At 32.7% G+C, this 12057-nt stretch overlaps 7 protein-coding genes across 7 annotated transcripts; 3 read left to right on the top strand and 4 right to left on the bottom strand.

Annotated features, from left to right (window-relative positions):
* Nucleotides 1–1252: 1252 nt before the first annotated feature.
* TVAGG3_0282710 (serine threonine-protein phosphatase family) lies at nt 1253–1495 on the bottom strand (the record flags this gene model as incomplete). The annotated part of the gene is made up of 1 exon (XM_051228906.1): nt 1253–1495. One exon carries the CDS (start codon nt 1493–1495, stop codon nt 1253–1255), a length of 243 nt encoding a protein of 80 aa, XP_051098636.1.
* An 18-nt stretch (nt 1496–1513) lies between these two features.
* TVAGG3_0282700 (uncharacterized protein) lies at nt 1514–1876 on the bottom strand (the record flags this gene model as incomplete). The annotated part of the gene is made up of 1 exon (XM_001323465.1): nt 1514–1876. The coding sequence occupies one exon, from the start codon at nt 1874–1876 to the stop codon at nt 1514–1516; it is 363 nt and encodes a 120-aa protein (XP_001323500.1).
* A 1501-nt stretch (nt 1877–3377) lies between these two features.
* TVAGG3_0282690 (uncharacterized protein) lies at nt 3378–4392 on the top strand (the record flags this gene model as incomplete). The annotated part of the gene is made up of 1 exon (XM_001323466.1): nt 3404–4390. One exon carries the CDS (start codon nt 3404–3406, stop codon nt 4388–4390), a length of 987 nt encoding a protein of 328 aa, XP_001323501.1.
* A 196-nt stretch (nt 4393–4588) lies between these two features.
* On the bottom strand, nt 4589–5546 carry TVAGG3_0282680 (uncharacterized protein; the record flags this gene model as incomplete). The annotated part of the gene is made up of 1 exon (XM_001323467.2): nt 4669–5496. The coding sequence occupies one exon, from the start codon at nt 5494–5496 to the stop codon at nt 4669–4671; it is 828 nt and encodes a 275-aa protein (XP_001323502.1).
* A 1273-nt stretch (nt 5547–6819) lies between these two features.
* Nucleotides 6820–7575, bottom strand: TVAGG3_0282670 (DDE endonuclease family; the record flags this gene model as incomplete). The annotated part of the gene is made up of 1 exon (XM_001323468.1): nt 6820–7575. One exon carries the CDS (start codon nt 7573–7575, stop codon nt 6820–6822), a length of 756 nt encoding a protein of 251 aa, XP_001323503.1.
* A 795-nt stretch (nt 7576–8370) lies between these two features.
* On the top strand, nt 8371–9991 carry TVAGG3_0282660 (ribonuclease inhibitor domain-containing protein; the record flags this gene model as incomplete). The annotated part of the gene is made up of 1 exon (XM_001323469.1): nt 9242–9889. One exon carries the CDS (start codon nt 9242–9244, stop codon nt 9887–9889), a length of 648 nt encoding a protein of 215 aa, XP_001323504.1.
* Nucleotides 9992–10119: 128 nt separating this feature from the next.
* TVAGG3_0282650 (uncharacterized protein) lies at nt 10120–11745 on the top strand (the record flags this gene model as incomplete). Its single annotated transcript, XM_001323470.1, has 1 exon — nt 10437–11705. The coding sequence occupies one exon, from the start codon at nt 10437–10439 to the stop codon at nt 11703–11705; it is 1269 nt and encodes a 422-aa protein (XP_001323505.1).
* Between the last annotated feature and the right edge of the window lie 312 nt (nt 11746–12057).

Below are 12057 nucleotides of genomic sequence, written 5' to 3'. Positions count from 1 at the left end.
CAACATATGTTTTGTCTGCTAGTTCAGGATGAGTATGTTCTTTTGTTGCATAAGCATTGTTAGCTCTTTCTTCTTCTTTTGCTATTGCATCGTCTACATATTCTTTGTCAGCTTTGTTGTCAACATCTGTTTTCAAAAGAAGTTCATTTATAGGTTTCTCGTTTAAAGTTCCTTTTGTTGGATTTATACAGACAGTATGGTTCTTATTGTCTTGAAACAGAAACTCATCTGTCATTGGGTTTAATGTCAGTTTTAAGTTTCCTTCTTTCAATGACTCAGATATCTTAGAATAGTTTGAAAAGTTTGTTGTGTTTCTTATTTAGAGCTTGTATAATGAGTTGTCGGTTGTGTTGTATTTCTCTCATAGACGCTGTTTCATTTGACATTTTTATTCTAGATAAAATATGCTTCCAATAGAAAAAGAAAATTCAAGAGTTGCTACAACTAAACCATTAGATGAACTTTTTACTAATGTCGGTCAAAAGTTTGAGACAGAGACCGTAAAGCATGAAGGCTATCGTTTTGACTACCCATTAAGATGGCTAAGAGACCCATCTGTCACAAAAGCTATTGGCTTTCGTAGAATGAAGTTTGTGTCTGTAGAAGATAAAAGTTTTCCATTTATTGTAAGGTTTCATATAGATTATATATCTGAAGGGAAACGAAAAATGTGGGAAGAAATTGAGCTAATACAAGTTGACCTTTCATCTTCTCTACAGACTGCGTTAAAAAATATAGAAGATAAAATAAATTCATGTTATGCAAAATATGCTGATGAATATGCAAATACCGAGAGCACACTTTATGTGAGAATTGTATATGACAAACAAATTCACAAGTGTCATTTCAAATCTACGAAGACAATCCAAAGAAAGACGAACAAATATATACAGAATTCACTGCAATGTCATGGTATTATTTGCAAAGAATTAAATCAGAAAGTCGAACTTCCTTTAGCAAATATTTACAGTCGATATGCAAGAGATGAACCATATTTTTTAAAGATGTTTTCGACCCAGCTGCTATTATTGTTCATGCTTCATTTTCTGGCGCCCAAAACTCTTTCTTATGCTTGGCAAATGATTTTTACGAAAAACCTACAAAGTTATACGAACCACAAGTGGAAGTATTTCAGACTTTCAAGTATGGTTTACTACAGATGGAAGAAAAAGAATAATTCCATTATACCATGCGTTTTACTTAGAACTTAGTTTCATATACAACTACTATCGAACGGTAAAAATATAACTTTTTAATACGGTTGAGGTGTTGGATTTGGTTGCCAACTAGACTGTGGTGCAGGTTCAGGCTGTTGTATAACAGGAGCTTGCTCTTCTGGTTCAGGGTCTTTAGGTATAATACCAACAAACTGACCTACCCTTTTACCAATATTTTTGACTCCGTTCCAAATTCCTCTTCCTACGGTTTTTATTCCATTCCATATACCTCTTCCAACATTTCGAAAGAAGTTTCCTATCTTACTGAAGAAACCCATTTTACTATATGTAAAAATCTAATGTCCGCCTAGTCTTTTGCGTTTCCTGTTGAGTTCCATAGCATTCTTTAACTGGAGCTCATACATTCTGTTTCTCCTCTGGTAGAAAACATATTCTGGGTCAACTCCTGTGTTCGCGTCATCTGCATAAAGTTGTTTATATCCCACTTCAGGGTTTGTATAAAACTCTTTCCATCTCATATTTGCATACCATGGTGGCAAACCTAACGCAGCGTCATTTGACATGGCAGTTTGCATTTGTACATCTGTTGGCACTTGACCATAGTTTGCCATTGCAGTTTGTATTCTAACTTCATTTGGAATATTCTCTGGGTTTGGTTGTCCAGGTTGCTGTGCATTCGCTAAGTTCTGTGCGTCCATTTAATATTAGATAAAAATATCTCTTACGAGTACATATGCTGAACATTTGCAGGCATTGGTTCATCTTCATATTCTCTGTACTTTTCTGCCACGTCAAAGAAATAAATGACACAATGGAAAAAACCTAAAACAAGTAGTCCGATTTCAAACCACATTTACTTACTAATAAAATTTCTTTATTGTGACACTTTCTCCAGTTTATAGGACCTCTCTCATATTCTATCTTGTCATATATAAACTCATAGTCATGTATGTCCTCTAACCATCTCATAACGGTTTCCAAACCACTTTTATCGGATGTAAAGTAAAAGCATGGATGGTTATGTAAAACGTCTAAAGTTTCTAAAGAGTCTCTCAAAGTCCAGTCTACTTGGTATTGAAAATCCCATGTGTTATAGAACGGCGGGTCCACTATAAAGAAAACATTTTCCTTGTCTTTATATTTTTCATACAAATCTGTCCAATGACATCTCACAAACTCTATACCCTCAATATATTTTTCTATGTCCTCTTTGAAAACATTTGTATAGTTAAGATATAAAACTTTTGACATAAGTGTTTCAATGTCATGAACTCTTATAGCACCACTATATAATAGTCTAGCAGATATACTATCCCAGTCTATATATTCTGCTTTTTTCAAAACCTCTCTCACAATATTTTTGTTATCTAATGGTATACGTTCCATCTTACCTATAGGTATCTTTTCTTTTAACTCACTCAATATTTTGTTTGTGTCTGGTATATGTTTGAGACGGTCCATATAGTTGTCGAAGTCATTGCATATAATCTTTGAGTCTGGGAATATTATATGGCACAAATGGGATATATAGAAACTTCCACCGAACAAATCTACAAATGTTAGACCATTCGGTAGTTTCTTAAGTTCTCTCAATATAATATCTTTACATTTACTCTTATTTCCAAAGAACGGTAACGGTGGTTTTGTAAAATTCATTTATATATAATAATAAAAATGTTTTTTTCCTGAAAAGTGACAGAAAAGTGACAAAACATGAAAACATATATAATTTGTGAAAAGCGACACATTATATAATGTTTTCGACCCAGAAGAAGGCTTCTTCCCAGAAGCAATGGAGGAAGAAGAAGAGTCCTCCGAATTCACACCAGAAGACTAACAATTTTCCGAATAAAAACTTCATTTATACTAAACATCTTCGGGGCTAGAGGGCACGAAGTGCCTGGAAGCCCCACTACTTTTTTTTTTTTTTTTTTTTTTTTTCATTTGATATATAAATCATAATTTGATGATTAATTGATAAAAATTAGGGAAATTAAAATATAATTCACAAATCTTTTTATTATCTTAATAACTTTTCAAAATAAGATCATATTATTCATATTTGGAGCCTACTGATTCTAAATATCCTATTTATTTGAAAATCTATCGTTGGGAAGTCTCGTGCATGTACCTTTAGCATGTAGAGAGTTATATTTGACAAAGTAAATTTTATCGTAATGTCAAATGTCAAAAATAGTCAAAAATTAGGACTTAATTTGTGAAATATGAATGAAAAGGCTACACAGTTGGTTTCTGCGATCAAAATTGAAGTGGAAAAAATAAACAAGATCCATTTGAAATTACCAGCTCGAAAAAATGATTTGATTCAAGAAAAGATTCGATCACTCCAAGAAATCGCCTTAAATTCAAACGTGAAAGATTTTGGCAATTGGATAAGCGAAAACTATAAAAAGTTTATTGAAACACCACTTCCAATTATGTCATCATCAGAAGTTAAATCAAATTCGGTTTTATTAGGTACATTTTCGATTATAAATTATGGTGAGTTTCAAAGATTGTGCTTACTTATAAAAGAAATATACCAATCAATTTATATTTGCAGTGATGTTTTCCCTCCATATAAAAAATACATTTGCTCAAAAGACCAAATTCATCCATTACTTAGCTATATATCTCCCCAAAATAATATCTTTCCAAAAGACACAGAAGTTTTTGCTGCTATACCATCAGCAAACCCAAATTTAATCAAAATTGTTAAAGGCAAGATTTTAAAGTCATCATCAATGATCGAATCAGACTATTACTCAATAAAACTTGAAAATGGGCAAATACATAGAACCTATGTTAAATTCATTACAAAAGCAATTTCTCCTTATGAAAAAGATGATGCTAAGAAAGAAGAATTTCTTAAAAATCCAAAACTTCCAGATTTGCTCATTCCTTATTCAATAGATCCATGTTCTGCCCATTGCGAACTAAATAATCTTGTAACAACGTCAAAAAGATCGAAAATAAAGATAACCCCTTTCTATACTTCTGCCATAAATACATTATCCAGTATAGAACGTTCATTAACGCAAGCAAATTTTCCGATGTTAGTAAAAGGAGAATTGCCTATTTATTTGCGCCGTCCACCTCCAGAATTGATGTCAAAATCAACATCAATATCTCTCAGACGTCCTGATACTTTTGATGACGAAAGAACAGTAATTCACCTCCAGAGATTGGTATATGATGAAGATTCTCTATAATAACTATTTTTGAAATACTATGTTTTGTAATAAATCTAATTCTATCTTACAAGATTCGATTTTTTCAAGAAATTTCACTTCAAATTTTAATTTTGATCTGTCAACATTCTTAATTAATGGAAGAATATTGTGCTATTTATAAAAATACAAATAAAAATCATAAATTAAGTCAAAAACAAACAATAAATTTAGAACAAATTTCATTGATCAACAACAATCACTAAAATATCAAGTTATATTAAAAATAGAACTTATAAGTTGTAGGGTTCATGGACAATTTAACAGTTTGCGTAAAACTTATTCATTCTATTAATTGATGGTAAATTACTGTCACGTGGATCAGGGAATGAGTCTAATTTCTTAGCCACATTATATTCGTTAGGATCGGCCATCGAAGTAATAGCTCTCTGAATGTTCCTCATTCCACCAGACACTCTTTTCTCTAACTGATCATTTTTACCGAATGAGAACTCTGATTTCGAAAAATGCGAACCTCTGATTCTAGTTGCTGGAGTGATTGATTGGAAAATCATTTTCTTAACTTGGGCTCCATCAAACTTTTCTAGTTTAGAAATGTACGCTTTATCATCAATTTCATTGTTGCTGACCTCAACGTCGTTCCTTGAAGAATCCATCAATAACGAATCGGTAGATCTAGAGGATCTAGCAGTAATTAACTCTTCTCCTTCAGGATCTTTGAATAGCATTGCTTGTTTCTTCTTTAAATTCGCTTCTTCTTGTTGCCTTTGTAATAACGTTTCAAATTCAATTTTGGACTGCGCATTGATTTGTTTGGCTAAATTGACTCTGGAAACGTCATTATGCATTTCAATTTCTACGTCTTGCCTTCTCTCTGCAGTATTAATGACATTCATTTCTTGTTTAGTGAATGGTATTGTAGAATTAGCAAACATGTAATCGTTTCCGAATGTCATGTGCTTAGGTGGCAAGGATACCTGGCTAGTAAGTCTTCCACCCATAGATCTCTTCTTCGGATAATAACCTGTTTCGATGAAAAGCCATGGAACTGGTTTTGGTTCAATATCAGCATTAAACTTGATGCTCGGGCATGACTTATTGAACGTAATTTGTTTAGTATGAGACATATTCGAACAAAATTTATCAGACTGATGATTGAGAGCTGTCTCAAAATTTTCCTTCGTATTTTCAAATTTGAGATAAGGCAGAAATTCACTCAAAAAGCCTTATAAAAGTGACAAATCACCTTTTATTATTAATAAAATTTTATGATATTTACGATCTTTAAATTATATTCAACATACTTAGTTTCAATACTTTTTACCGTACCTTGAATAACCGGCGAACCATTCAATTGGTCATAGACCAATTTGAGATACCCTTTTCAGAGGAATCTAAAATGTTGTTTATATGGTTATTTATATATTATTTAATCATTTTCTTAAATAAAAATCATAAGTTCTCAATTTTTCTTCATAACGATTCTTATAAATTTTAATGTTTTTACTATGAGTGCTAAATATTATTAATTACTAAATGATTTTAAAAAGAAAAAACATGTTTTTACTTTGTACGTTAACATACGTTAATATCACTTCGGCTATGGATAGAGGCCAACAGCGCCTTATTAATGAGAAAAACATTAGCCTCTTATCAATGAGATGGAAGTGTATTCGTGGATTACAATTGTGAATTCAGATACACTTCCATCTCAAAAAATGCAATCAAATTTGTATTGAATTGCATTTTTTGAATACATGCTATTGGCATTTGGGTTTTTAGTGCATTTATATTATATTGGTACTAAGGCTTTTGGAAAATTTACAAAATAAATTTAATATTTTGTAAATGTTATCGGTTCTTACGCTTTTGGAAGGAGGGATGGTATTTTTGGAGCATTTATATTACATTGGTACTAAGGCTTTTGGAAAATTTACAAAATAAATTTAATATTTTGTAAATGTTATCGGTTCTTACGCTTTTGAAGGAGGGATGGTATTTTGGAGCATTTATATTACATTGGTACTAAGGCTTTTGGAAAATTTACAAAATAAATTTAATATTTTGTAAATGTTATCGGTTCTTACGCTTTTGGAAGGAGGGATGGTATTTTTGGAGCATTTATATTACATTGGTACTAAGGCTTTTGGAAAATTTACAAAATAAATTTAATATTTTGTAAATGTTATCGGTTCTTACGCTTTTGGAAGGAGGGATGGTATTTTTGGAGCATTTATATTACATTGGTACTAAGGCTTTTGGAAAATTTACAAAATAAATTTAATATTTTGTAAATGTTATCGGTTCTTACGCTTTTGGAAGGAGGGATGGTATTTTTGGAGCATTTATATTACATTGGTACTAAGGCTTTTGGAAAATTTACAAAATAAATTTAATATTTTGTAAATGTTATCGGTTCTTACGCTTCCTCTCTTCATCAAGATGCTTCCTCACTCCATCATGCATCCATCATGCAGCTTCCTCTCTTCATCAAGGTGCTTCCTCTCTTGATCAAGATGCTTCCTCTCTTCAACAAAGTGATTCCTCTCTTCTTCAAAGTACTTCCTCTCTTGATCAAGGTGCTTCCTCTCTTCATCAAGATGCTTCCTCACTCCATTATGCAGCTCACAAAAAATATAAAACCAAAAATAATTGTAATTCGGATTGTGGCGAATATGGTTTGCGTCACAGGTAGAGCGTCGGAGCATATCAATAGTTTGGGAGCTCACAATCCGAATTGACAATCTTGTGGCGATATGATTAAGCCAGCCACGGGATGGCGATGGGCAGTAATCATCGAGCTTCGCTAGAAGATGCGGGCATCTTGCAGCGATTAGTACCCGCGCCGCAAATTTTAATCTCCTATTTTGTAATTCCGTACAGACAGCAATGGCCATTGATGTTGTAATACAGTTCAAGTCGTCTGCCATCTCTTGAACAAGTTTTTTGAACTGCATTTCATCTGGTAGTGACAAATGGGTCATACCACCCCCTGACTGACCTTTTGTCCATGAACGACAAGTAGCAGTGCGCATGATTGCGCGTGCTACTGTCGTCTTTGAAATTGAGTAAACATTCCGTATTTGTTGATAAGACTCGCCATTTACTCTTCGATAGAGTAAATCGAGTTGCATCTGGGTCAATAGCCCAAGATTTTTATAGTTTTCTAATTCTGCAAACTCGGGAATTCGTGTTCTTGGTTGCATTTTTTTTAAACGGGAACTTCACAAATTTGGTTCATGGCCATAAAAACTCATTCAATTTTTCTGAGATTTTTTTCGTCACTCACTCAAAACGCAGAGGACCATTCTTCTCAAAATTGAATTATTTTCTCAAATATTGAGTGAGTAAAATGGGCACGTTGTGTAAATTGATTCAAAATTTTTTATTGGTACACGACCTTTGAAATTGGTCTCGGGCTATTCAACCTACGGTATATTAAAAATTTTTGAATGGATGAAATATTGCGGCTTTTGATAACACATATTATATTTATGTCTTCTTAATAAGAAATATGAAAGCAACAAACTTTATATTTCGCAGCAAGTTTTCAAATGTTTGAAAAAGCATTCAATTTAATGGCGCGAGTAATTTTAATTCTAATTTCTATCAGAAATCATGATGCTTATCATATCATTTACTATAATTTGAAATTTCTTCATCTGCTGACAAAAATTACGTTATTTTGATGAATTTAATAACAGGAAGCTGAAATATATGCAAATCAACGAAATTAATGCATATGCACGCTAACTGTGAGTCCAAAGTTATTATTCGCCATCTGAGATTCAAAATTTTGGAAAATAATGGAAGATCAAGTTCTATTTTTATGCCAATACACAACTAACGTTAATCTAAGATATCAATTGCGAAAATCGGAATGACTTGCTCAAGGAACTCGCGTTCTTTGCTTGACATCCAGATCTATTTTTTTCAATGCAATCTGTCGATTTACACGTCAAAAATCAGAAAACGATAAAAGATTTTAATATTTTTTATGAGAGATTTTTAACATTTAAACCTTGACGTGGACTTTTATAGAATCAAATTCGACGCTAATCATCAACTCTGGGCCAACAGTAAAAGGCCCACCAGAGTATAATTCGACTGCCGTTCATGTTTTAGTTTATGGCGACGTACTAAACGTTGTAGATGAAGCTTTCAGGAACTATACTAATCTAGAAACACTTGAACTTCCTGATTCAATTATTAGCATAGGCAATAGTGTCATTCATTCTACAAAACTTAAAACTTTTCATATTCCTTTTAATTTGAAAAATATTTCACCAAAAGGCTCATTTGATTGGCAATATACACTTGAAGAGTTTACAATAGATCCAAATCATCAATATTTTTCAGTTCTTGATGGCGTACTTTATGATAGGAATTTTACGACATTAATGACATATCCTTCGGCGAAAAAATCTCCAATATATTCTGTCCCGTATGGTGTAACTAGTTTTTTTGACTCCTCTACGAATAATATATGTTTTTTGCAACATTTATTGATTCCTCAAACAGTTACGCAAGTTTACAACATAATGTATGCATCACCAACTCCAAATTTACCCTATATTAATATTTCAATATTTCGATACGATAATCAAGCCGATTCAACATTTGAAAAAGGTGAGTATGCATTTGTTGGCATAAGCAAACCAATTTACATTAATTATATTCATCAAGAATACTATTCCACTTATTATGAAGTAAATCAATCATTATACATCTTTACAACAAATAGAAATATGTCTATTACATATACTGATACATACTTTTACAATATTTCTAATCTCAGCTCTGTTATTGTAGGAAGAGGAATAAGATACCTTTCTCACAGCTGTTTTTCTAATCCAAACATTCTTTACATATATGACAACGAACTTTGCACACAGTACGTATGGATTTGATAATATTGCTGATTTAGCATTCCAACACTTCACGAATTTAGTCAATGTTTCATTTAATGACGCCTTATTGAAAATAGGTAATGATGTATTCTTTCAAACAAAAGTTGAAAATGTCTATTTACCATCTTCGCTTCAGGAAGTTTCTCCTCTTCAATCATTCGATGTTCTTTATACTATAAAGAGTATTAAAGTATCCGATTTAAATCGAAATTTCAAAGATATCGATGGAGTTTTGTTTTCAAAAGATCAGACCATTTTGTATTATTGGCCTCCAAACCGAAACGAGAAATACATTGTAGTTCCTAATGGCGTTGAACTTATTTGGATTGCTGCATTTGCATTTAATAGCATCACGAAATATGTCAGATTTCCACCAACAGTTCGCACGATTCAAAACTATTTCTTTACTGTATGTAATGCTATTGAATACATTGAAATCCAGAATCATGAATCTAGAGTTTATATCAATCCTGATAATTTGTTTCGAGATTCACCTGCAGATCGATCGATCATCCATTTCATCCCAATCAGTCCATGCAACACTTGCTTATTCAAATTATCCATTCTGAACTATTATACTACTTTATTTTGCTTTCTTCTTGTTTCTTAATATTTTTTTTTCAGCCAATTGTATTTTAATTGGGCACTTTTAGAGTTAAGTATAAATATAATACAAAACCTGTGATACAAAGAAGACAACTTCAACATTTTTTTGAGTTACGAAATATCTGCATAATTAATATTTGTTATGACTTCATTTCTGTATTATTGTTTGAAGATATATATACTTATAATGATACATTTTGAATTTGCATATTTTTTTTATTACGGTAAAATCTATTAAGATTAATTTTGTACCATGTGAAACAAGGAGTTCTACTGTTTCTTTACAATCTTTAATTGCTATGATATAAATGCAATTTCTTCAGATACATTTTGTCCACCGCGTTATGTGAAATAAGAAGATCGATTGTTGTTTTACTAATATGATCTACTGCATTATAAAGAGCTGTTTCACCATTTATAATTTTCGCTGTTATTTGAACCATGTGAAAGGACAAATTAAGCACGAATATTTTGCAAGTAGTAAAGTAATGCTCTTGTTTTCATTGTTTTATTGGTTTATTTCCCCGTGAAAATATCCCCCCTAAAAAAAAATGAGTTCATCTGACGATGATAATCCATTTGCTGCATTAATGTCAAGCTCAGATTACGAGGGAGGTGAGGAAGATGACGAAGGCGAGGAGAAAAAGGAAATTTATATTCCTCCAGCCCCAGTAATTCAGAATACTCCACCACCACCTCCTTCGAAACCAAAACAAGATGAGCCAAAAGAGAAAGACATTGATGCTGAATTTATGGAACTTATGCAACAACAGAAGAAGAGAGAAACACATAATGCACCAAAGCGCGAAATAAACGATCGTTTGAAATTCAATGTGGCACAAGAGCTTATAGATCGATACGATGAGCAAGCATTCGCAGATGCCGCAAAAATTCCAAAAAGTGCTCCTTATAACAAATTTATCAACAGAAGACGTGAGTGGCCAAGCGTTGTTTCTTCATCATACAGAGTCAGAGAACTCCCTGGAGATAAATTTGAGGTCACATTTACTGAATACGGCTTGTCTTGCAAGAAACAATTTGCAAAACTCGAAGAACTCAGAGTACAAGGATCAATCATCCAAGATGCCTTACAAATACTTCCAATCGAGCCATTCTGCCCTCAATTACTCTATCCAGCATGCAATGTTGCCTTATTCCAACGTGAATTTAATGTTGCAACAGATTTAGCTCTCAGATTAACTTGGATCCTTCAGCAAACACTACCTACCAACTTTAAACCTACAAAAACTATCTTTGTCGGTGAAGCTGCAGGTGCATTCCAAAATCTCGCTGCTTACATTGCTACATTCTGTTTCAGAAGAGGCTGCTACAATACATCAGCCGCATTATGGAAGTTCTGCATGGAAAACTTCATGGATGACCAATGCGCGGCTGGAATTGCAGCAGCAGTTCCAAACTTGTTCGCAGGAGACATTAATTTCATAGAAAGAGTATATAAATCAAACAGAAAGGTCTTCAATGTCCCAATACAATTGATTCCTGATTGGTCAGTCTGTTTGTCACTTTTAGAAAAAAGTGACGATAGATTAAAAGAAAATTTGAGCATTTGGAGGCATTGTTTGCTTGGCGAAGACCTTCCTGAGAACACACCTGATAAACTTGGTAGTGTAGAGATGCTTCTCAAGAAGAGATTGGATCCTTATCTCAAAAGAGATGAAGTTGCAGAAAGAATTAATAAACTGTCAAAAGAAGTCGAAAAAGGTGACAGACAAAAACTTGTTTTAGGATATGCTGCTTTCCAGGGAGATATTCCTGTCTTCCAGATCTTAGAAGAAGCAGCAATGCCTGTTGGATCTTGAGTTATTATATTATTTTTATTTTTGTTGATTAGTTTTAAAGTTTTTATAGAATTTTCTTCACATTATTTACTGTATTTTTGTACATAAAACTTTTAAGTAGTTTCTGTCTTACTTTTACTTTGATCTTCCATGGGATATCAATTATTATTTCTGAAATAGCAGAAAGACAAATAATGACGAATATCTGCTTTCATAATGTTTATTCAGCAAAATATCATTTCAATCATAGGGAAAAAAGTACTTTTAGAGGTTCAAATTTTGAAGAATTTTTTTGATGCACAGTGAAGAGGAGTCCATCCAGTTTTTCATTAGACATATCTGGGAAATGAGCTTTAGTACAATAAGATATGTT

Source organism: Trichomonas vaginalis, chromosome V (genome assembly GCF_026262505.1).
Source record: "Trichomonas vaginalis G3 chromosome V, whole genome shotgun sequence".
Classification (NCBI taxonomy): Eukaryota; Parabasalia; order Trichomonadida; family Trichomonadidae; genus Trichomonas; species Trichomonas vaginalis.
This window is presented reverse-complemented; position numbering and strand designations above follow the sequence as displayed.